This window comes from Primulina eburnea, chromosome 4, assembly GCF_022965805.1.
Source record: "Primulina eburnea isolate SZY01 chromosome 4, ASM2296580v1, whole genome shotgun sequence".
Classification (NCBI taxonomy): Eukaryota; Viridiplantae; Streptophyta; class Magnoliopsida; order Lamiales; family Gesneriaceae; genus Primulina; species Primulina eburnea.
The window spans coordinates 230,792-254,893 of NC_133104.1; the positions used below are offsets into that span (position 1 = coordinate 230,792).

Here is a 24,102-nt window from a genome sequence, read left to right on the forward strand (position 1 = left end):
ACGAAGCGCCATCAAATCAAATCAATGCTCGAGCTAGCACACCGGTCGATATGGGAATACACGTATGATAGCGTCGACGAAGCGCCATCAATCCCACATCTCATATCCAATCATATGGGGCCACAATTGTCTATGCTTTACGGGTCATATAATACCGGCATAGCGATTGTGTTCACAAACCCCGGAATCCAATCAAATCATATCAGGGTATCCAAGGATCATAGCTCAACGTGCATGTCATGTATCGATGTATGCATAAAATGATGTGTGTTAACAAAACATTTATTTTGTACATCGATACTCAATCTCAATGTCATGTATGCCACATCAAATCATCAAATAGGCACATAGACACGTATTCCAATCAATCCAATCATATATCATATAGTACAGATACCTGTCGTATGTTACCCGGTCGCAACATACCTCAATTCTTCGTTCCAGTCGATGTAGCTTGAAGATATCAGTATAATACTTTATCTACATCAATAACATACTCATTCCAATCAATAACATACTCCAAAATCATTAATATGAGTTTCAAATATCATTTGAAACTTCAAAAATTCATATCAAATCAAAATCATATCATAATTCAATACCGACTTCAAATACGAGTTTATTGTCGGTTATTCTACTACATATCAGAAATTCAACTTCAAATACATGCTATTCCAGCACTTTGATATTTAAAGCTGATGAAACCAGAAGAAAATTACCTCAGTCTGAAGCCCTCAACGCGACGATCACAAATATATAATTTGTTTCGCGTTTAGACAGCGTTTCGAAGTCGAATCGGAAGAAAGAAATCGGAATTCTCTCGGCTCTCTCGAAAGTTATCGCATAAGAAATGAAGAAAGAAAGAGAAGAAAAGTTACTCTTATCCTCATCTCTCTCGCGCTCGGGCGGTAGAATTCTCGCGCCCGAGCGCGAGACATTCTGCCCCCGGCTAACAATTGCACCGCGCTCGAGCGGTCACAAATTACCGCTCGGGCGCGGCGTGTTCTGCCCAAACATTTACAATTTCTACCTTGGCGCTCGGGCGGTCATTTTCTACCGCCCGGGCGCCACATGTTCTGTACAAATATACACTTTTGTACTATATTGGCGTCCGGCCTTTCAAATCAAGTTCGTACTACATCAATTCATATACAATATTCATTTTCTCAATTTCTTTGTCATGATATACATCAAATACATAATCACATGACAATTTCATAAATTATCGATAATCACATAGGATTTACGATAATATAATACACGGTCCTTACAACATACTTATTGTTATTGTATGCATTGATTTGATTATTATATGATGTTATATTGATTTGTAGGAAGCATGTATCAGAAGAGTATTAGATGAGTAATCTTATGGCAGAAGTGCCTGATAGTGGTGGGATCGCCACGGGCACATTGCACGATGTCACAAGATAATGTATTGGCGATAGTGCCAAAGTCTGTCACCGGATGATTGGCTATCGATGTGGATAGAATCGGAGTTTCTTCTATTACTGGTGATCGATACTATATCGATGTGAAGAGAATCAGAGTTTTTTCTATAACTGGTGATCGATATGGAATGCCAACATATGGAAACCGGGATCCCTAGACTAGGATTGAGTCTAGTCTAAGTCGTGGAGTCACGAGCATTGTCGACAGTTTTATATTGATTGTGTTTCAGAGTTTGATACATATTGTTGTTACATGTTCATGCTTTTATGTTTATCATATGATTGCATGTTTCATTGATTTATACTGGGATTATATTCTCAGCGGAATTATCCGGCTGTTGTCGTGTTTGTATGTGTGCATGACAACAGGTGGGACATGATCAGGGTCGAGAAGATGACGAGAGATCAGGATTAGAGTGGAGACCACGGACTTGACATTGCTGTAGATAGGGTTTGAACACTTGATAGATATTTGTTGAACCTTAGTCTGTATTGAATGTATGTCGTACAGGACTTGTACCTTGCTATATACTGTATATTAGTATGAGTTCCATTACGTTCCGCATTTTTTTAAAAAAATTTAGACCCTGTATATTTTAATTGATTAAATTTTCCTAATGATGATTAGAGTATGATTAGCGTCCGGGTCCTCACAGTTGGTGTCAAACTTCAAGCTTTAAAAACTTAAACGAGTTTAATATGCGATTAAACATGAAAAATGTTTTTAATTTTATTATAATTTTAATAATATAAAATTAATCAATAGTATATACAAAATTTTAAAATAAATATATAAATCTTCAAAAAGAAATTACTATCAAGAACCGGGCATGCTTATTGGTTCCATCAAACCAGTTTCGGATCGATTCCTATCGCTTTTGGGTCTGATGATGGTTCCAAATTGAAATATTTGGAACCAATCCAAAACCAATACCGGTTCGACTGTTAATAAATAGGTTTCGGTTCGTGTCGAATCGATTCCGAACTCTAATTTAGTATATTTTAATATATAATTAAAATTAAGAATATTAATGGATAATTTTTTATTTAGCATTTTGATTGCAACTAATTGTAATTGCAAATAATTATGATTTCGTTTTTTATTATTATTATTTAAAAAAAAACTCGAACCACAACCGGATCCGAAAGTGGTTTTGGTTCGGATTTTCGGATCCGGATCCAGGACTTAATTTGATTGGTTTTTTTTAATTGAACCGATCAACTCTATTTATATGCTGTTTTGGACCGGTGTCTTTAGAGTGTTTTTTTTTTTTTTTTTTGAACAATTAGAGTGTTTTTTATAAATAGTTAACTTTGAAAAAAAAAATCTCAAATATCAACTAAAAATCAACTTACATTTTACTACTTTTTCATGTTTTGCCGGATCCCGCTGAATTCCATGTTCACAATGGTTACGACTTACGAGGGATAAAATCAGCGGGTTATTGGGGAGGGTTCAGTTTAGGTCTCGCGTTCTTCATCTGTGTCGAGTCCAATTCCAAGAAAATCGTGGGTTTCAAGCGATGGATGCCAAAGACATCTTGGGGTTGTCCAAGAGTGCATTGCCATCACAAGAAAAGAAGTCCAAGGCTCCCAGAGAATCTCAGAGAAAGCCTGATGGCATTTCGCGCGAGGTTTCTTTCGATTTTTGTTTTTTTCTTACACTGGAATTTTATGTGTTTTCAGCTGTTGAATGGAATGGAATGCAATGCCGTAGGTTTACGCTCTTACAGGGGGGCTGGCGCCTTTGATGCCCGCCGTTGATTTTAATCAATTGAAACGAAAAGCGCAATCCGAAAACGAGAAGGTTCACATGTGTTCTGTTCTAGACATAAGTTTCTTGGTTTTTTTAAAATTTATTTATATGCTTAGTTTTCTTCAGATCACATGGCAATGGCTTCCTTTTACGAATTCTGCCAGAAAAGACAACTTGCAGCTCTATCATTGGGTGTGTTTCACTTGATTGTAGGATCGACTTTCGGAATTTTACTACTTGCGGGACTGTTGTAGTATTTGCTGTTTTTTATTCATAGGTTAGAGTTGTGAATGGCGTCCCACCAACGGGTGATTATTCATTTTCAAAGTTCAATAAGGTACGCCAAAACATTCTATTTTCCACATGATAAACATCTCCCAACAGATAAATTTGGCCTCTGACTCTCTGTTCATATATTCATCAACTGACTTTTCTGAACTGTGATGTCTCCCAGTCGGTTGATGTAATAAAGTACACTGATGAGGAGTACGAGAAGTGCTTGACCGATCCTGTAAGGATTTAGATTTGACTTTTCACGTGTTCATCTTTTTTAATAATTCATAAACTGCAAAATATTCTGGTTCTTTAATTATGGACCAAATGGCTGCTCTTTTGTATTTGGTTCAGATTTTAGATCGATGAATCAATTTGTAATTATTGTCGACCTACCTCTTTTGATTCAGTTTGTGTAAAAATCGTGATATATTTAAGCTATTCTGAGAAACTACACCAATTAGTTAGGAAACTCACCGATTATTTGTGATTCCGATAACATAGTTTCACTTTTTGATATGAAAATTTCAATATAAGTAGCATGTGTAATGTTGTTCAAGGTATTTTTTGTAAGATTAACTGAGTATGCAATACTCTGTTATATTAAGAATATAATACTCCGTCGGTTCATCCACCCAGTATTGAAAGTTTTGTTTTAAATGGGCGGAAAGTTTTTGATTTGTACAACTGTACGTCTGTACCCTCAGATACAGTAGGTGCGGTCTTTGATACTTACCATTCGGGTATGGATAATTTTTTAAAAAATATTTGTTTAGAAATTAACTTCGTTTGTGGAGAACCAAAGCAGTAAACCGACTCAATTTGGGAGGTAGTAATAAATTAATTATCAATAACATTAAATATACATTCTTTTGCCTACAATCTAGAATGAGGCGTACTCATTCTGTTTGGACCTCACATTGAAGGTAGGTGTTTTTGAATATTCAATTAACCAATTGCCCTAACTATTTGGTTTTACTGAAAGAATGAGATTAATATGATTGGTTCTTGAGCTTTTGTTGTAATGAGGTGACTCAAATGCAGCTTCTTGTTATCTTACTTTGCGTTGCATTAGGCTTGGACTAAGGAAGAGACAGACCAATTATTTGATATGTGTGAGCGGTTTGATCTTCGCTTCATTGTGATAGCTGATAGGTTCCCTTCATCAAAGACTGTGGAGGAATTGAAGAATCGATATTACAGTGGTATTTTACTGTTTTACATAATTGATATCACTGTTGGATAACCTGAAGAGAGCATATAAATATGGAGCAACTGATCGTTTTGCTTTTTAATCATATGATTTTTAACAAGTTTCTGATGCTTATCTTGCATTTCATTCGTCCAGTATCTCGAGCTATTATGATTGCTAGGGCTCCATCTCTTGGTGATGTTGCCGGGCATCATCTTGTTAAGGTCTCATAGTCTTTCTTGTATCCCTGCACCCCTATTACAGAGTTACTCTATCACTCTCTTGCTTTGTGTAAATGTATGATCATCCAACATTTGTTTTGTTGGGTTTTTCATTGTTAGAGTAAGTGCCTGTTTAGCATTTTAGGTTCATAGAGCATTTGTATCATGATCTGCGTGAAACGTCGGCCTTTCCAATGATATAGGAACCTTACAACAAGTCCCAAGAAATTGAGCGGAAGCGTGCATTGTCTTTGGTACTCTCTCACACGAAGCAGCAAGAGCGGAGAGATGTTGAGGTGAATTTTGGTTTTATATCTCGGTGACAAAATAATGATCCTACAAGGATTAGTTTATATTTTCCGAGTGCTTGCTCTCAGCTTTTGACATCTTTAGGTTCTTGCTGAAGCGAAGAGAATATCCGAGGCACGGAAGACAATAAAGGTTAGACCCTCACCCCCTCATTTACAGAAGAATATCTAAATCACAAATATTAAATATTAAGGATAGTAGGATTCCATGTAAGTTTTGTACAAAATCATCATCATCATCATTTTTTCGATTGATCTTAAGCCTTCATAAGTATTAATGTACTGAATGAGAATCAGCCACAGAACTCCGGGATCAGATCTACCAATTATTAGTCATTCGAATTGCCTGCCTTTCCCATCCTTTATTTGTTATTTACTATATTTTAGGTGATTTCATTCTTGTTCTTTAGGCTTCCAGAGAGTCAGAATTGCCAGTTATTTCAGATACTGGACTGGTTGGTACTGATATGGCTACTACTGCTGCTGATAACATTTCCCCTTCTATGGATCCCCTGTTTCCCTCTTCTGTGGTCACAAATCCAGTGGCAGAAATCGCTTCAGTGATCTCTTCTCTTCGCTTGGTATGCTTGAATAAGATTAAAGTTCATTATCATCTTCCTGTTCTCTTTTGGTGGCATTCTTTTAGCTGCTTAAGTTATTGATGCCTATCACTTTCCTGCTCCACGTTTTTTTCTGATCCAAAATTGTTGTGGTAGCACTCTGGTCGCACTTTTCGTGTTAGTTGTTTACCTGGTTAGTCGGTACTTGTAAGAGAGGTGCCCATGAGACCATAATTCACTAATGAATGCTGGAATTCTCTCTCTTTTTTCTATGTCGTGACATAGCACTGGACAACAGTTTCTAATGCAAGGGGATTATTGGGATTTTCATTTTTTCTTTTAGTTTTCTTGTTATTTTGATTTCTGGCTGGGGATCTTTAATTAGTTTCTCCCTGAATTTATCCTGGATTTTTTAGGTTCGCGGTTGTTATTTTACATTTGATTTTTTTTTGCTTCTAGTTTTACTGATTAATAAAATATGCAGATGCGTGTGTACTTAAGATCATATGCACATGAGCAAATGGTGCAAGCTGCGAGTTCATCGGCAGGACTTAGGACTATTAAGCGGGTCGAGCAGACTTTGCAGGATCTTGGGGTTTGCTTTCTTCTTCTTGAACACTAGCACATTTCTATGCGCTTTCTCTGTTATAGTTTGTTGTAAATGTTTTAGGTAGTGGAAATGTAATATGGACTTATCTTTTTTGTTATTTGCTTACTAGTTGGAAAACGTTCTGTTTAAGAACATACCTTTTAACTTATTAAAGGTCAAGATTTCTGAGTTTTTTATGACTAAGTGTTATACGTGAAGATCTGTGATCGGAGAGCTTATTTACTTTTTAAGGGGAAATGATATTTGAAAGGTTCAAATTCTATTTTTACTTTTTAAGGGGAAATTATATGTGGAAGATTCAAATTTTATTTGTGTGTTAATAGACCCATTCAATTTTCTGTCTTAAAATTGTCAGTGATATGGACTTTGATTGTTCATTCTTTTACATGAAATTTGGAATGATAATAAGGATTAATTTCTTAAAAAATATATATGTTGGCTAATTTTAATAGTTCTTGCTAACTGTATTTATTCCACTGTATGGTTGAATCATCTGTTCCTTTCTAGGTGAATTTAAAACCGAGGGTTCCCACAAAGGCTGTGTGCTCAGAGCATCTCGAACTAAGAAAGGAAATATTGACTCTATTGAATCTTCAGAAACAGGTTATTAGTTTTCCCATCGTTTACATGTATCTTTTGTGGGTTTCAAATTTTGTTTGCTTCACTTAAGCATATCATTTCTGATATAATATCACATCTGCTCAATATTACCATGATATAGGATGTATTCATTTTGGTGTCTTATTCTTTGGTCAAGTTATTTTCTGTCTTGATAGTTTCACGTGGATCAGTGTTCTAAAAGGCAGCGAGATCGCTCACCGCCCCGATTTTTAGAAGCTGCCTAAGCGACCATCTAATATAATATATAGTATTTTTTTGTTTTTTAATTTCTTAAAAATTATTGTTTGATATATTTTTCAATCAATTTGTATCGTATAAAAAGGAAGAATATGTCATTGATTTTGAGCTTGAATCCGATACAGATGAATTATTGGAGAAATACGGATATAAACAAGAAACATTAGATATTTAGGTATAAAAAATTCGCTTAGGCGGTGGGTGGGTGGGTGGCCGCCCGCCTACCGTTTTTTAGAATACTGATGTGGATTATTGATTTTTTGCTCTTCCAAACCATTACATAATATTTATGTGGTTAGGGGATGCAACAAAAATCATTGTCGAACATTTTGCAAAAATGTTTGCCTGGAGGTGTCTCTTGTGACAACAGCTGGTCGTAGTTTCACATTATTGTTTGTTTACAGAGGTGCAAAACTTAAATAACATTCAAGCATGGACAGGTTGTGGTTGGATTTCTTTAGAAAAATTCTTAACAGATGCTCATGTTTTTGGTTTCAAACATTTTTGTGTTGCTTGTTAATGAAAAGTCGAAGTTGCAAAATCTTGCTCCATCATTGAAGAAGAAGTTCTTGCCATGTCTTTTGACATTGGTCATCTTAATTTAATTATATGTTGGCATTATACTTTTTCATAACCTTCCATCTTTTCCAATTATCAGTTGCAGTACAAGGAAGCAGAAGGGTCATCATATCGTGATGGTGCATATGCTGAAACTCCTGGTACACCACCTAAGGTTGGAATTTAAACTCATTTGCTCTGTATATGTAATTTACCTTTCCTTTCTACTTCTGACAATGACAAAGAATGACGTAATGTTATAACATAAACAGCGTTCACAGCGAGCTGCGGAGCTTGATAGAACCTTTGCACCTGATCCTACAAGTTTTGTAGGTAATATTAACATATAGTGAACTTTAAAATTCCACCCCTCTTTCGTCGTCTAACTGTTTGATTTTTGTGGTGTGTGTTGTTGCCTCCATGTTTTAATGATCATGGTACGTTTCTAACTTTGGATTTGGTTGATTTTAGGTGAAAGATTTGGCAAAAGGGATCAAAAGCGTAAGGTATACTGTTTTTTTACGGTTTTTGTCATTTGTTTTCGTCTCTTCACAAATAGGTAGCAAAGTTGGTGATACTGGCATTTATTTATTTTGTAATCTAAAGGGGTCTGGGCGATTAGCTGAAGCTCCATCATCACCTGCTCAATCCAAAAGGCCAAGGAAGTTCAAGGCCTCAGATTAATAGTATATGTAAATGTGAGTCATTCACTGGACCATTATCTATAGTTATGTTTAAGTAACTATCAGTTTGATGTATGCGTGAGTACAAATGTTAGTACTTGTATCTTTTTCTAAGTGTGTATATATTTGGTAGTTGCAGGATGATGATTGGGGGGGACAACAGCGGGCTTTTGATGATGAGTGCATAATTGACGGGGAGGCAGCACCAAAAAATGTAGTCTGATACTACCAGACATATGTAGAAAAATGTATTGTATTTATTGTTAGAATAATGACACCGAATGAAACTAGGTAGTGAAACGAACATTGAGAATGTCTGTAAATCTCTCTTTGATGGCAGCTTGAATTCCAAATTCAATGGTGGGGGGCAACATACTTGACAAGACAGTGCCCATCGACAATGGATATTATTTGTACACTTCCCCCATGGTTGTTGATAGCCGGCCTCAGAATGTCCAGATGAGCGTTCACCGACTGCAAAGGGACTGAACTCGTCGATCAAACAACAAATTAATTCGAAGATGTATACAAACCAATAAACAAACTGACATCTACGGTTACGGAGGTCACATTGCCCTGGGATCCTTCTACTTGGGAAATATCCTTGATGGCGTCCCCAAAATTTTCCTTGAGACCCCTTTCAACGCCCATTTCATGGTGGTGGTGGAGCTAGGACAGCTTCCACAAGACCCTGTTCCATTAAACAGATGAGATGATATAATCGAGAACAAAAGAAAAGAAAAAGGCACATAGCCGTCATCAACCGATAAAACATCTATGTTACCACCGTCAGCGATGAGATAGGGGCGAACATCATCGAGAACCTTGTCCACGTTTTCTGCGTTGAGCTAAAACCGCTCGGCTGATTTTGTCCTAAATCTGAATTTGAATTTGAGAGAGAGCGGTGAGGATGATAATTGAATTCTGGAGTTTGGTCGAAAAAGGGTTTAGGGATTATGATCTGAGAGTGCAAGCCAGCCTCAAGGACGCCATTGTCGTCTGCTAATAATAATAATAATAATAATAATTATATAATTATTATTATTATTATTATTATTATAAAATGACTATTCAAATCAGCCCCGAGTTTCTTGTTCAAAATAAAAAAGAAGACCAGGCAGTAATTCTTGGCACAATAAACTCATTTTTTTTATGTAATATTATTATTAATTAATAAGGAAATTTTAGATTAGGAGTAATATTTGATTTAAAATTGGACACATTCTTTAAAATTATTTTGTTTATTATGGCATGACATTAACAAACAGCATAAATTTCTGATATAATAATTCAACATGTTTTTCCAAGTTTTGGTTGGGAAGCCTGAGTACTGCCGTCTTGGATAATGAACGAGCCATTATTTAATGCTTCGATTTTATAATAATAATAATAATATAAGGAAAAGTGGAAAACGAAATGGAAACTTCCAGAAACCCTAAAGAAAGGAAAGGCACACTCGCTATGGACGATTAAGCCCTCCAGGCTAAACATGGGCGGTGCTGCGGTAGAGCAACAGCAAGAGCTCTTCCCATTGGGCTCCTTAGTTGAGGTCAAGACCGACGAAGAAGGCTTCAAGGGGGTCTTTTTTGTAGCCACTGTGGTTCCCTCTACTCCGCTCCCCAAGAGAAAAAACGGTAGAAAGAGTTTCAAAAAAATCCACGTGGAATACCACAATCTCTTGGCCAGTGAAGATGGGTCTGACCGTTTAAGGGAAAGCGTGGATGTCTCGTTCGTCAGACCCGCTCCGCCACCACAGGAGGATTTCGAGGGTTTTGGACTAAATGACTCCGTCGATGCGTTCTATAAAGATGGTTGGTGGACTGGTATCATCGCGCGAGTTCTGGAAGGAGGAAGGTTCATTGTGACGTTTCAGAACCCGCCGGACGAGCTCGAGTTCGGGCTCTCTGAACTTAGGGTCCACTGGGATTGGTGTGACGGAAGTTGGTTCAGACCCGAAAAGCAGGTATTTTTCCTTAGAAAGCCATGCAAATGTTGTTCAGTCTCCGTGTAAATAAATGGTTTTCGGCGTTTCTTTTTTTTTTCCCCTGTTATATTTTCGTGCGTCCCTATGCATCGTAATCTGCGATTTAATGTGTTAAGTTATTCACTTGCTTCGAGATCCGCATGCATTGCGAATGCCTATGTTTCTATTTCCGAATAATTGATTTCGTGAATTTTCTTCTACTATGAGTGCATTTTGTTGCTGGAATTTTTTATTGGTGCTAGTTATTTGAGTTGGACTCTTCTTCTGAATCATAAGTCCTGCGATTGTTGAGTGCCAGAGCACCCAAAGGGGTGACATAAGCTAAGAGTCATCATACCACCATATGGATAATTGCCGTGTTCACTTTATTAGGCTGGATTTATGGCATGCCACCTTGAGCTTTGCCTTCTTAATTTGTTGACAGTATCATATGTCTGACTCTTGCTTCACTAGCAATTTGGATTCAGTGTCTAAGCTCAAGACTTGTTTTTAAGTCCTTACTCTATATTTAATGTGTCTCATGTAGTGACTCTGTGCACTCCATCTTCATGACATCTATGATGATTGTATTGTAAAGTCAAATTAGTCTTTGTGCTTGGAGTGCTTTAATTTTGATAGAAGCCTCATTAACACGATAAGTTAGATGCCTCTCTATGATGTCATCACTTATTTTTCGTTTCCCTGGTTCTCGTGAACTTTTGGAAGGGTATAACAGGTTTGATGTTTGAAGTTGGGAGGAAGGTAGAAGTGTCATTTGACGTGGAAGATTTTCTGGGCGCATGGTTTCCCTCCACTATAGATACAGTATTGACAAATGGAACTTATTTGGTTGAGTACCATAGTTCAAATATTAGTAATGAAGATCAGTTTCTTAAAGCAACAGTTGACTATCTCCATGTCAGACCTTGCCCTCCTTTCCTCAAGGATAAAAGTTATGTTTTGTTGGAAAAAGTTGACTGCTTCTTTAATTTTGGCTGGTGGAATGGCGTGATCACGAAAGTGCTTGAGGATTGTACATATGTTGTCTTTTTCAAGCAAAAAAACGAAGAGAAGGAATTCCACCAGTCAGAATTAAGACCTCATATGGATTGGAAAGAGAGCAAATGGTTCACTTCTTCTTCCCAGGTTTTTCCAAGTCTTTTACAATACCAATCCTTAATTTTTTTAAAAGTGGTGTTTTGTTGTATAAGATTATGGATATACGCATTCCCTAATATTTTATGATCTTCGAAGTTGAATCCTGCTTTTAATTTAGAAACTAATTTTTTTCGTTGGTAGGTCTGATGTGCATGTGGCACAAGGCAAGTTGTACTTTGTTAAAGAAGAACCTGAATTGGTAACTGGTTGATTTAGTTATATTTTTGTTTCCTCCCAGAGATGGGTGAATTGTGAGGCATGTTTGTAATGTAATTGTTATCATCATGTTAACAATGGAGAAGCATCAAACAAACAGATCAGCTATTAGTTTATTTAGATGGATTGCTCTTTTTTGTTTTATCAAACTTTCCATGCTAATTCCATGCTAAATATCATTTATTACTAATTTCTTAAATATGACAATTTATACCACTTAGGCTACATGAGAAGTAGACATTACTTGTATGTTTTTCTGTGTAGCAGTCTTGGTACAATAATTGTGCATCACGATTTCTCCAATATGTGTATTTATTATGTTTCCTGGTGTCATATGGAGCTGCGTTTTATTTTCCTGGTTGTCAAATTGTTCTATTTCCAGGACCCATGTCCTAGTTTTATTTTAGCTTTTCTAGCTGGAGAGTTCTGTTCTTATCGTGCAGTATGGTCACACAGCTGACGATTGTTAAAATTTTTATTTTTGGCAGTTATGTGAGGATTTTCCTCTCCGATCTTCAGAAGATGAAAAACTTTCACCCCATGCATCAGAAAATACTGGTGCCAACGCAGAGGCAGTTCTGCTGAGCGGTTTGGGGAACAACGATTGTGTTAAGAGAACACACTGTTTATTGAATTTGAGTGAGAATAAGATAGAGCCGTTAATTGGTAGTAATGAGAAATCTTCACTTGAAAAGCTTCCACACCAGTCTTGTCAAAATGCTAGTGGCAACATATTGGCAGTTGCAGCTAGCAATCCAGGAAATAAAGTACACTCTGATCAGAAAACTCCCTGTTTATTGGACTTGAGTGAGAATCAGATAGAGCCTTTAGTTTTTACCAATAAAAAATCTTCACATCCTGCTAAATTACGTTCGAAACGAAGATGGCATTTGTCTGAGGTGCATAGAGTGCTCTCACGGCCTGTAAAGAAGCTCAAGGAAGGAAATGTACCCGAAGGGTGCGGACAGGTTGCATCTGATAGATCCGCTGAAGAATTTTTATGCAGTTCTGGGAATGATATTACCGTCTTTACAACACAACAGAGTACAATGGATCAGTCCTCCGAAAATATTCCCCAGAGGGAGGTAATAATTGTATTTCAAACCTCTTTGCAGATTTTTTGTTACTTACGTTGTGGCTGATATAAACTAAAGAGAGAAGAAAGGATTTCTATATATTCATCGACGAACTAGGACACAATTTTGTAGTAATTTGAGAATAACAAATAAAGGGAAAAAAACTAGCCTACCTTAATAAATTATTCTTTTAAATCATTCTAACTGATTTTATTCTATCAAGTATCCATGATTCATTCTATACAATATTGTACAAGAAAGACAAAATCTGAATATTCTCCACTCCCCTCAAACTTGGGTATAGACACGGATTAGCCCAAGCTTGTCAACAAGAAACTCACGAGCTTGTTCAAATTGTTCTTTTGTAAGGAGATCAACTAGTTGGTGAGATTTGGGAACATATTCAATAGTTATGCTGTCTTCATCCACCTTCTCTTTTAATGAAATGACGATTCAACTTTTACTTTTGTAGTCCCGTCATGATGAATAGTTTTGTGGGCTATACTGATATCTAATTTATTATCATAGTAAAGTACAGTGTTCTAAAAATCCCCGCCTAGGCGGCGCCTAGGCGCTGGACGGTTCAAAACCGTCCCGATTTTAGGCTAGTCGAAACTTCTAGGCTGGCGCGAAAGCCGTCTAGGCGATTTTACAATTAAAAATCTGCTTAGGCGGTTTACACTTAAAAAAAAAAACAAATTATGATATTCCTAATTATAGTATATATTTTTATATATGTATTCAATATTAATATTTTTTTTAATGTAGATCCATACTAAGAAAAGAAATAGACTAGATACCGGAAGGTTGAACAATTTAGTTTATGTTCAATTCAATGCCAAGATCATCAACAAGAAGAAAAAGGAGTGGATGTTCTACTTTCTAGTGAAGCAACTATGACACAAGGATGGATTGTTGATGGTGGAGATGAAGATGTTGAGACAAATGTTGAAGATGAGAGAACTTCACGAAGAAGAATTTGTATCGGATGAAGAGGAAGAAGAAGCCATGGATTTAGAGTTTGAATCCGATACAGAAGAAGTATTGGAAAAATATGGAGATGAACTAGAAGAGTTAGATGATTAGGTTTAATATCAATATATTATGTTGGAAAAAATGTGGAACAAATTTAATTTTCATTGTACAACGGTTGTAGTAAAGTAGTAAAGTGATGTGGTTGATTCATATATAAAAATTTATTAATATATATTTATTACAATTTTAAATTTTATAATAATATATATTTCATAAGCAAACATAATACTCATGAACCACTTAATGAATTTAAACTTTTAAAAAAACCGCCTAGACGACCACCTAGGCCCCGCATAGTCGCCTAGGCGCTAGGCGGTAGGTAACCGCCCGCCTACCGTTTACCGCTTTTTAGAATACTGGTAAAGTAACATAGAACCGTCAAACTGAAATTTGAAGTTTTTTTATCACTCTTTTTATCTAGATGAGTTCACACTCCATTAGCCATAGCTGTATATTCTCCTTTAGTACTATTTGCAACCACATATTCTTTTTTGCTGCACCGACATCACTAATTTGCCCTATACCTACATAAAATACCCAAAATTGAGTTTTTTATCATTGATAAATCCAGCCCAATCTACATCGTCGTATGCACTTAGTCCTCGATAATTAGTCTTTGCAAAAATAAACCTTCCGAAAGGGTATGTTTTAAGCATCTCATGATTCTATACACTGCATTTAGATGACATCGACATTGTGTGTGCGTGTGTTGACTAAGTTCACTGCAAAGGCAATGTCTGGCAGGTATGTGAAAGATACACGAGTTTCCCAACAAAGCGTTGATAGCTTCCTTTACCAATAGGTTCTATGTCAAATGTTGTCAAACATTTTTTTCCTTATTTCTCTAACTGGTGTTTTACTTACCTTACATCCCAACACACCTGTTTCCTCCAAGGGATCTAAAGTGTATTCGCTTTGAGTGGCTAGAATACTCTTTTTGTTCTTTCCAATATCCATTCCTAGAAAATACCTTGACGTTCCAAAATCTTTTAATTCAAATTCTTGTACCATTATTATATTGATTTCCTCCTTTTTGCTATTATCTCTAGTGACAATGATGATATCAACATACACTACAAGAATGGTTACCTTTCCTCTGTGATAGTGTTTAACAAATAGTGAGTAAATACGGGTTACAAGAGAATGGTTGGGATGCGGGTTTAGCAAGAAATGTGACATTCAGATGCCCATGGAAGTTTATTTCCCGATCTTACCCAACTTTTCGACAATTAGTGAGGATAAAGTTAGAGGAGGTAACAAGGCTAGGTTTTGGGAAGTCAGATGATGGCGTGCTTCTTCCTTTAAAGATCTTTTCAGCTTTCTGCGGTTCATAATATGCCTATATCATATTTTATTCACTTTGACAATTCGTCGTCTTTCCATACATGGGATCTTCATATTCGAAGGGTTGTAAGAGATGAGGAGTTATTAGAGTTGACTGAGTTATTAGGTGAGTTAGATAGGATAAAGTTGATTGATGGGGTAGATGATATCCAAGCGTGGAGTAGGGATCCTTCTGCTCTTATCTCAGCAAAACTTGCTTTGCTTCATTTTTTCCCGAAATTAGCTTTCTTGTTTTTTCATATTTTTATGTTATTTGGAAGGTTCCAGTTCCACCAAGATCAAGGTATTCTCGTGGACAGTGATTCTGGATAAGTTGCCGACCTCGGAGATGATGCAAAAGAAGTGACCCTCAATTGCTATGTCCCCAAATTGGTGTGTGTTGTGTCGGAATGATATAGAAACACATGATCGTATGCTCATTCATTGTGCATTCATGAACGGCTTGTGGGCTAGAGCTTTGAAAGAATTGGATTTGGTTTGGGTGGTGCAGAAGTCAACTAAAGATTATTCGCTATGGATCTGGGACGGCTACGTGGCAACATGGGAAGAATTTTTTGGCAAGTGGTGGTTCATGGCATATGTTGGTCAATGTGGCTAGAGAGAAATCGAAAAAATTTGAAAATACGGAAGACAACATAGTCGAGTGCTGGGATAAAGATCAAAATTGCTACGTGGATTGGTACTCATGAAGAATTTAAGAGTGAGTCAATCTTAGATGTGTGGAGAGATTAGACTTATGTGTATCATTGATAGGGCAACGATCTTATATAGTTTTTGTTTATAGTGGATCACTAGTCAACTTATTGTGCTTTATTAGGACAGTGAACTTCTAGTCCACTGTTGTAACACTTATTATTAAATCATTAATAAAGTTTAGTTTCCTATAAAAAAAATTAACATCTTTTAAATTATTAATAAAATATCGTTTCTTATATGTAAAAAAAACCTTCGGCAACTAGACGTGTTTTGTGCCTTTCAATTGAACCATTAGCCTTGTACTTGATTATTAAAACTCATTTGCAACCAAAAACACTCCTCTCTTGTGGTAACTTCAATAACTTCCAAGTTTTATTTTGTTTTAAAGCATGCATCTCCTCGAAAACAACTCTTTACTCAGGAATAACTAATGCATCCATGATAGATTTGAGAACTATTTCACTAGAAAATTTTGTGGTGAAAGCACAAAATGCGGGGAATCGATTATAATAAGAGCTAACGTTGGAAATGAGATGTTGGATACAAGATCGAACACCCTTCCTTACTGCTATTGGCATGTCGAGATCAAGAAAGATACCTTGCTTGAGGATTCTACTATCGGTCATCTTCTTTCCTGCAGGTAAGAATTACAACCGTGCGCCTAGCTACACCTAGGCACTGGGCGTAGCCAGTTGCTGCCATGCGTGTGAGAGTCCTTTGTATTTACGCCCGACTTTTGATGGGGCACATGTTGCGTCTTAGGCGTGATGTTGTTCGATATTAAAGTCTCAAAAGCCTGGGCCAATTTTTCGATTCAATTTTAAAACAAATACCCATGGCCAATTGGGCCCAATAACCTAGTACCACAATGCTTTACAACGCTGATGTTTTTGAATTGTCTTTCTAACTTTTATTTTCACCGCACTTGAATATATTAGAGTAACTAAGCAGCCATTCTCTTCTCGTTTTTTTCTACGTTCTGCGTTTTGAATTCCAAGACCAATTCAAATCTTCATCTAGCGGGATTTCGGATTTGATGATTTAGATAGTTAATGTTTTTCCATAAATTTTATATTAACATTATTGTTTAATATTTTTTGAAAATATATTCTTGTTTATGTAATATTTTCGTAAAATTCACTTCAATTTGAATATGTGAATTCCAACTTTCTTCGATATGACGCATGCCTCACCTTGCACCTTAGCCTCCATGACACATTTGCACCTGAAAATAATTATGGGGTTCGTAACTTCACAACTCCGCCTTAAATAATTATGGGGTTCACAACTTCTTTATTTACTTGAGAATTCTTTCTTTTTGAATATCTCATTCTTTCCAATACTTGTGCTTGATCGGGATCGTGAGTTTCACTTATTTGAGGGCTGACTTGACTAGAATCAGACATAGGAACACCTGTGTCCAAACCAACACCGTGTAGAAGAAGGGTATTCTAAGAGCAACAAGCTTCATCTTTTTTGGAATATTCATTGTAAACCTAGGAGCACGTACTACTTTCAACAAATGATGGATCTACTATTTTTTCCTTTCGAATACACCGTTTTGTTGTGGAGTGTCGACACATGAGCCTTGGTAGAGAATCCCATTGTCCAAGAAATATTCATGCCTGAAATGATTTTGATATATTTACTATCATTATTGGTTCTAAGAATTTGGATATTGATGTGAATTGGATTTGAATAATTTTACGGAAGGCGTTGAATTTTTTTGGTTTAGATTTGTCATTAAGAAGATATACCTATGTAACATGTGTATGATCATCAATTAGGGCCGAACATTCGGTCATAACCGAACCTACCGAACTTTGTTTGACCAATCAAATATATCGATTTATACAAGTAAAACTGTTTGACCAACCGAATATATCGATTTATACAAGTAAAACTGAACTGATCATAGTTATTAAAAGTGTTCGCCTAGGCGACAGGCCCAGCCAAGCGCACGTAACCCAAGCGCAGCACTTTTAAGCGTGCACAGATGCAGCACTTGAAACAAGCGCACTTAAAGCACGCACCTCTGCCTAGGCGCGAGGCATTCGACACGAGGAAAATTCAAGGGGGAGAGATGCATTCGACAAGGGGATCCACTATCCCCTTTCCTCTTTAACCTCGTGATTGATGGTTTGGGTCGGTTGGTTGATAGGGCCAAGACAGTGAATGAAATAAGAGGATTGGTAGTGGGGATAGACAAAATCGAAATATCGCATATCCAACTCGCAGACGAAACGTTTTTTGTCCAGACAGAAAGACATCTAATGGCACTTTTGGAAATTCTCAACATCTTCGCTCTTAAATTGGGGTTGAAAATCAATTTGGAAAAAAGTGTTGTCTTGGGATTAAATATTTTGGAAGAGGAAGTTGAGGGTATGGCACGAGTAATTGGGTGCACAAGAGGAAATTGGCCTATCAAGTACCTTGGGGCTCCGTTGGGTGGTGACCCTAAGTCTGCTGAATTTTGGGAGCCCGTATTATCAAAAATGACGAAGAAACTAGCAAGTTGGAAGAAGTCTTTTCTCTCAAGGGGAGGTCGTCTTACTTTTAAGGCAGTGTTAGGTGCGATGCTGACTTACTACACGTCTCTCTTCAGAGTGCCAATTAGAGTGGCGAAAAAGATGGAAAAACTGATGAGGGATTTCTTGTGGGACAGAGCAGATGGCGAGACTCATTGCCATGTAGTTGGGTGGAAAAAAGTTTGTAAGTCAAAGGACAAGGGGGACTGGGGTTGGGGAATATTTGCTTGACGAACAAAGCATTTATCGGGAAGTGGTCGTGGAGATGCTCGGTGGAAAAAGATTCTTTGTGGAAAAGGGTTATCAAGAGTATTTATGGATTACAAGACAACGGCTGGTACGCGAGGTTGGCGAGGAACACGACCTTTAAAAGTCTCTGGAAGTTTATTTCTCGGTCTTACTCGACTTTTCATCTACTGATTACGGCGGTTCTAAAAGGGGGGAATATTATTCGATTTTGGGAAGATATTTGGGGGGGGGGCGGTGTTTTGTCGTTCAAAGATCGTTTTCCTTCTCTTTTTCTTATCTCAACATCAATAAATAAATAGATCACGAGCTTCTTAGATGTAACTGATCTTGGAGTGAATAATAATAATTTTCATTGGGATGTGCGTTTCAGGAGAGCCTTAAATGAGGTAGAATGAGAAGAATTCAGTGATCTTTTAGGGATATTGGGCACGGTTAGGTTGGAGAGGGGTACGAGTGATGCTAGAGTGTGGTTGGGGGATCCATCGGGGTTTTTTCCAGTTCGTTCTTTCTACTCTTCTTTTTTTCCGGAAACAGCTTTCCCTATATTTCCTTACCACTACAATATGTGGAAAATACCGATCCCGTACAAGGTTCAAGTCCTCTCATGGATAGTGGGGTTGGGGAAGCTCCCATCAAACGATTTATTGCAAAAAAGGTGGTCCACTTGCGCATTATGCCCGCAATGGTGTACTCTATGCCGGAAACATGAAGAGAACCAGGACCATCTTCTGTTGCATTGCTCTTTTTCACGAGCTATTTGGAGTTTTGGACAAGAGTAATGCACGAGCTTCGTTTCGAATGTATCTTTCCACGAGAGGCCAGGGACTTATTTATCATGGAGACTTCTTTCACAAACGGCAGAAGGGACAATAGATTCTGGTATTTGGTTGTTCACGGGATCTTTTGGTTGCTTTGGTTAGAGAGGAACAGTAGAATTTTTGCGGATTCGGCAGAGTCTTTGGACGACGTATGGGCAAAGATCAAATTCAGGGTCGCTACTTGGACAACACTGCTGCCGGAGTTTAAACATTTACTTATTGCAGACGTGGTTAGGGATTGGAAGTTTGTATGCTGCTGATTTAAGCTTAGCGTTTTTCTTTTCTTCCCTATTTGTATTCTAGTTCTAAGGTACTATCCTTTGTAATCCAACTTGATATTTTAAAAAAGTTTAGATTTGTATCAAAAAAAAGATATAGTTGATGAAGATGAAGATGAATTAGTTTATGCTCTAAGCCTATTTTCGTTGCTTTTGGTATGATAACTGTAAGGGTTGATGTTGGTGTTGATAACTGTTGCATGCAGCTGAGAAAGCCACAAAATCTTTTTGGAAAGGATTATTCCACTTCCGGAATTTCGGAGAAGAGCAGAACACCAACATTACTGCATGAAAGTTCAGAGCCTGATTGTGGAGGTATGTGTTGTTTGGTCAATAATTTTATTGTTCTATGCATTCATTTTTATAATTTCTCTCAGTTAGAAGTCTGGGAATCAATTTTACTGGAATGGAGCAAGATGCAGTAGGAAATGATGCAGAAAATGCCCTAAACAAGCGTGCGGAAAAAGAAACTGAATTGCCTATCATCATAGGTCTGCCATGTGCAGAAAGTAACAGCTCTGGATTAGGAATATCAAGAGGCAAGAGAGGCGGTTATCGTTCCAGCAGCAAGAAGATTTGGAGACCTAGAAGCGACCAGATTCAGCATTCAATTGTTTCAGCAATAGAAGACACGCAGGTAAATTAATGACTAGAATTGCATTTAAATGTATGATTTTCATGCTAATAATCAGGGTCTTCTGGTTTTGTCGGAATTTATACCTTTGTAACCCACTCGCCCAATAAAATATCAGAGCATGCTACCAAGTTCAATGAGAAAAAAATGAGTATTATGTATGGGGGCAAATTCCCGCGATCCTTTTGCTCTTTTTTACCTTCAGCGCTACTGGGATTGAGACACTAGAAAAAAAACAAATCTAAGACAAAAACCGTGTCATTTCTTGAACAGTCCCTCCACTGATCTTTCCTAAGCATAATTGTGCCAATTACTGTTGCTATGCTATATGTAGAATAGTATACAAACAGAAACTGGAGACTTCAGTCAGAAAAGAAAGAGGGGAAGGCCACGGAAGGAGCTGATCAACAATCCTCATGTTCTGTTGACTGGTATATTATTCTTCACTTGTTCTTGTCTTCCTCCCAGTCCCATTTAGAAAAATATGGCAAAATTCTGCTCTTATAGAATTGGTCTTTTTCTAGGAAATGCTAAAAATGGAAGTGTTTCATCAAGTTACATTTGTAGAAAAGATGGTGATTTACATAACGAAGTTGTGATGACTGATAACGACTTGGCATTCAATGAGCCCAATGACGAGCTGGTTGATGGGTCTGACCCCAAAAATAGTAACAAAAGCACAAAGAGAACTTTGTCCGGAGTGCATAATGAACAAGCTATGAAAGAATCAATGAAGCTGGCAAAAAGTCCTTCAAAAAGAGGGGGGAGACCAAGAGTTGAAGGCAAGTGTTCTATTTGTGGTTCTTGGTTGCTTTACCATCTCTTCGCGTGTCTGTACGCAAATAATTTAATTTGCTGCCAGTGGACAGTTTCTGTTTTTAACCCATGCAAGTGATTTTCTGAGAGTTTTATGTCATTTTCATAGTAGATTGAATTGATTAATTCATAGGGAAAACAATAGAAGCGAACTGTTTGACAGGAGCACTTGAGAAAGTCATTGATGAAATACCTTGCAATGTTTCAGATGAGCAACTTTCGAAGTGGATTGAAGTGATGCAGACTCCAACCAGGAAGGACTCGGGTATGCCTGTGTAGAAATAACTAAGTTCGCTGCCGGTCGATGCTTTCTGTTTTTCACCCATGCAATTAATTCTCAGTTTTATGGGGCGAATCATTAGTAGATCAATTGACTAATCTGTAATTCAATCAATTAGTTGTAGGAAAAACAATAGAATCAAACTCTCTGACAGAAACACTCGAGACCATTGATGAAGTGCCTTGCCATGAGTTAGATGAGCCGCTTTCAAAGTGGATTGAAGAAATGCGGACTCCAATCGTCAAGGACTCAGGTATGCCTGTTCACAAAGAACCTTATTTGCTGTCAGTCGCTGGTGTCTGCTTTTCACCAATGCAATGCATTTGTTAGCAGATTCAATTGATCAATCCCTGGGTAAAACAATAGAATTGAACTGTTTGACAGTAGCACTCGAGAATGTTGATGAAGTACCTTTTGATGAGTTAGATGAGCCACTTTCAAAGTGGATTGAAGTGATGCAGACTCCAGCAACTATCAAGTACTCGGGTAAGCTAATGGATATTTTGCCGCCCCTCCACTTTCTACCCAGTTTATTCTTTGGCTGATGATGCTTAGTTCTATTCAGGAGTGTTGCCTGTAAGTCCTGTGGAGGAATGTGTGGAAAAAAATGATAATGCAGTGTCTATAGATTGCAGTGAGAAGCAAAAGAAAAGTGGTGTCCAACCTCGTGCATGTGATGATACATGTGCAACAGTACCAAGTGAGCAGGAAGACTTACCTTTTGCAAAAAATGTTGATCTTTGGAAAACAATCAATTCCATGGACGTCTTGCAACGAATACCACAGAGGCCACATTTCCGGCCTTTGATACACTTGAAAGAGAGTTCACGGGAAGGCTTGGCTATTGGTTATATGGTAACCTTTTCCAGGGTGGTGGAAAAGGCTTCCAGCTTGCAAATTAACGATCCTAAAAGCATTACGGATGAAATTTTGGAAACACTAGAAGAATTAGAAAAGTATGGGTTTGATGTTAAGGTTGTGGAAGACTGTGTAGGTCAAATGCTCGAGGTGAAACACAAGCAAGAAGAACTTAGAGAAGAAGCTAAGGGAATTGGTTCCCAAATTAGCCATCACAATCTTGAAAAAAAAAAGATCGATGAAGAGATAGATGAGATGAGGAGGCAGATATTAATGTTGCAAGAAAAGCTTTCAGTGGCAGCATCTGTCCAAGAAAAGGAGGAAAGCATAATTGCGCCTTTGCAGTCTAAGATGCAAAAAGTTGAAGAGGACATAAAGATTATGGAACTCGAGTTTCTAAATTTGGCTGCTTCTCTGTAATAGTCATTTGGTGAATGAATAGAAGCTTTTGGTGTAGTTTTTGTTTTGTAAATCGGAAACTGAAATATTGGGCGGACTATGTTTTTGTGCTTGCCCATTTAGTGATGAAAGTATGTGCAGGGACTTCTATTTATCTACTCGTGTTTTTATTAATCTAATCTAATCTAACATTCAATATAAATATATGATTTTTAATTGTAAAATTTTTTAATATCCTCATTTAAGTTAGTAAATTTAATTAATATTTTTTATGGTTTTTTTTTTAATTCATTATTCATCTTAAATTACTTTGGTCGTTAATGTATATTGAATTTATCAATTTACCAATGATTTTTCTTTATTACTACTAAAATGAGAGGATATTTACATGGTTGTTAATGAATATTTAATATTTATATATTTTTTTTATTTTACATATAAATACATAACTTTTTATAACAAGTAGATTTTTAAATATGAATTAAGAAGCATCACACATGATGTAGATATTGAAATATGCTAAAGATTATGTTTAAGAATATTTTTGTAACGTAAAATATTAATTGATTTTTAAATATGAATTAAGAAGCATCATATTTGACGTAGATATTTAAATATGCTAAAGATTATCGGTAAGAATACTTTTTTAACGTAAAATATTAATTGAATTATTCCGAGATTATGATTTTGCAATAATTTTCTCAGATTAATTTTTAATAAATTATTTTTTAATTGTAGTTTTGTTACTTGTACCTCTCATTACGCAAGGTAGAAAACATGGTGCCATGTATAGATGTAAGCCGCTTTAATTTTTAAAATATAACTAATAAAATTTGAGAGCTCTGCAACTCTTTTTTTAGTTTTTTCATATCATTATAAACACATTATATTATTATTTTTTATGAATTTTATAATTTGAATATATTTAATTTAAATTATTTTTGCTAGTTAATACTTATAAATTTGTGAAACTCTTGATACAGATGATAATAAAGACTAAAAGTCGAAAATTTGTAATAAAATGTTTAATATTTCAGATATAACTAATAAATTTTGTGAACTTTTCAACACTATTATATGTTTCCAACTTTCTTAAAAAATTACAAGTATATTAAGATTATTATAAAATAAATTTTTTCAAAAAAACTTAAGAATTTTTTTATGTATTTAAATTAATTTTAATAGTTAATATAACAAAATTTATGAAACTCTTGCTATTTTTATGTAGATGATAAGAAATACTATATAATGACAAATTCCAATAAATTGATTTAACTAATGATG

The 24,102-nt window shown here is 36.5% G+C and overlaps 3 protein-coding genes and 2 long non-coding RNA genes across 12 annotated transcripts; 3 read left to right on the forward strand and 2 right to left on the reverse strand.

The window, feature by feature from the left end:
• The first annotated feature begins 2,813 nt into the window (after positions 1 to 2,813).
• LOC140830375 (SWR1-complex protein 4-like) lies at positions 2,814 to 8,809 on the forward strand. 2 transcript variants are annotated; one of them, XM_073193639.1, is made up of 17 exons: positions 2,814 to 3,085; positions 3,169 to 3,258; positions 3,334 to 3,399; positions 3,485 to 3,544; positions 3,662 to 3,718; positions 4,556 to 4,685; positions 4,829 to 4,896; positions 5,097 to 5,189; positions 5,287 to 5,334; positions 5,612 to 5,782; positions 6,246 to 6,356; positions 6,879 to 6,974; positions 7,888 to 7,962; positions 8,060 to 8,120; positions 8,259 to 8,293; positions 8,394 to 8,485; positions 8,604 to 8,809. In XM_073193639.1, the coding sequence occupies exons 1-16, from the start codon at positions 2,975 to 2,977 to the stop codon at positions 8,469 to 8,471; spliced, it is 1,350 nt and encodes a 449-aa protein (XP_073049740.1). In that variant the 5' UTR covers positions 2,814 to 2,974; the 3' UTR covers positions 8,472 to 8,485; positions 8,604 to 8,809. The 2 variants fall into 2 exon arrangements, with proteins under 2 accessions (XP_073049740.1, XP_073049739.1); XM_073193638.1 differs by having other exon boundaries at positions 8,610 to 8,809.
• On the reverse strand, positions 8,706 to 9,479 carry LOC140830376 (uncharacterized). The gene is made up of 2 exons (XR_012117608.1): positions 9,255 to 9,479; positions 8,706 to 9,161 (listed from the first exon to the last, which is right to left on the reverse strand). It is a non-coding gene; the product is annotated as an uncharacterized lncRNA (long non-coding RNA).
• Positions 9,480 to 9,849: 370 nt separating this feature from the next.
• Positions 9,850 to 21,547, forward strand: LOC140830380 (uncharacterized). Of its 4 annotated transcripts, none has more exons than XM_073193646.1 (7): positions 9,851 to 10,433; positions 11,160 to 11,579; positions 12,296 to 12,892; positions 20,038 to 20,146; positions 20,323 to 20,468; positions 20,800 to 20,896; positions 20,990 to 21,547. In XM_073193646.1, exons 1-7 carry the CDS (start codon positions 9,960 to 9,962, stop codon positions 21,358 to 21,360), a joined length of 2,214 nt encoding a protein of 737 aa, XP_073049747.1. In that variant the 5' UTR covers positions 9,851 to 9,959; the 3' UTR covers positions 21,361 to 21,547. The 4 variants fall into 4 exon arrangements, with proteins under 4 accessions (XP_073049749.1, XP_073049747.1, XP_073049746.1 ...); XM_073193645.1 differs by having other exon boundaries at positions 9,852 to 10,433; positions 20,209 to 20,468; XM_073193647.1 differs by having other exon boundaries at positions 9,852 to 10,433; positions 20,209 to 20,468; positions 20,973 to 21,142.
• Positions 14,071 to 20,023, reverse strand: LOC140830383 (uncharacterized). The gene is made up of 2 exons (XR_012117609.1): positions 17,141 to 20,023; positions 14,071 to 15,136 (listed from the first exon to the last, which is right to left on the reverse strand). It is a non-coding gene; the product is annotated as an uncharacterized lncRNA (long non-coding RNA).
• LOC140830382 (DUF724 domain-containing protein 1-like) lies at positions 21,410 to 22,971 on the forward strand. 4 transcript variants are annotated; one of them, XM_073193649.1, is made up of 4 exons: positions 21,410 to 21,546; positions 21,680 to 21,814; positions 21,895 to 22,047; positions 22,127 to 22,971. In XM_073193649.1, the coding sequence occupies exons 1-4, from the start codon at positions 21,519 to 21,521 to the stop codon at positions 22,837 to 22,839; spliced, it is 1,029 nt and encodes a 342-aa protein (XP_073049750.1). In that variant the 5' UTR covers positions 21,410 to 21,518; the 3' UTR covers positions 22,840 to 22,971. The 4 variants fall into 4 exon arrangements, with proteins under 4 accessions (XP_073049750.1, XP_073049752.1, XP_073049753.1 ...); XM_073193651.1 differs by having other exon boundaries at positions 21,946 to 22,047; XM_073193652.1 differs by having other exon boundaries at positions 21,949 to 22,047.
• The last annotated feature ends 1,131 nt before the right edge of the window (positions 22,972 to 24,102 follow it).

What these genes read in the sequence shown, in the direction of transcription:
- LOC140830380 (XM_073193645.1), top strand. Translation starts at nt 9,960, where the DNA reads ATGGGCGGTGCTGCGGTAGAGCAACAGCAAGAGCTCTTCCCATTGGGC. An exon ending in CAGCAATAGAAGACACGCAG is followed by an intron (nt 20,469 to 20,799) that starts GTAAATTAATGA and finishes TGCTATATGTAG; the next exon opens with AATAGTATACAAACAGAAAC. An exon ending in TCCTCATGTTCTGTTGACTG is followed by an intron (nt 20,897 to 20,989) that starts GTATATTATTCT and finishes GTCTTTTTCTAG; the next exon opens with GAAATGCTAAAAATGGAAGT.
- LOC140830382 (XM_073193649.1), top strand. Translation starts at nt 21,519, where the DNA reads ATGCAGACTCCAACCAGGAAGGACTCGG. An exon ending in TCCAATCGTCAAGGACTCAG is followed by an intron (nt 21,815 to 21,894) that starts GTATGCCTGTTC and finishes ATTTGTTAGCAG; the next exon opens with ATTCAATTGATCAATCCCTG. An exon ending in AGCAACTATCAAGTACTCGG is followed by an intron (nt 22,048 to 22,126) that starts GTAAGCTAATGG and finishes AGTTCTATTCAG; the next exon opens with GAGTGTTGCCTGTAAGTCCT.
- LOC140830375 (XM_073193639.1), top strand. Translation starts at nt 2,975, where the DNA reads ATGGATGCCAAAGACATCTTGGGGTTGTCCAAGAGTGCATTGCCATCA. An exon ending in GAAGAATCGATATTACAGTG is followed by an intron (nt 4,686 to 4,828) that starts GTATTTTACTGT and finishes TCATTCGTCCAG; the next exon opens with TATCTCGAGCTATTATGATT. An exon ending in AAAGGGATCAAAAGCGTAAG is followed by an intron (nt 8,294 to 8,393) that starts GTATACTGTTTT and finishes TGTAATCTAAAG; the next exon opens with GGGTCTGGGCGATTAGCTGA.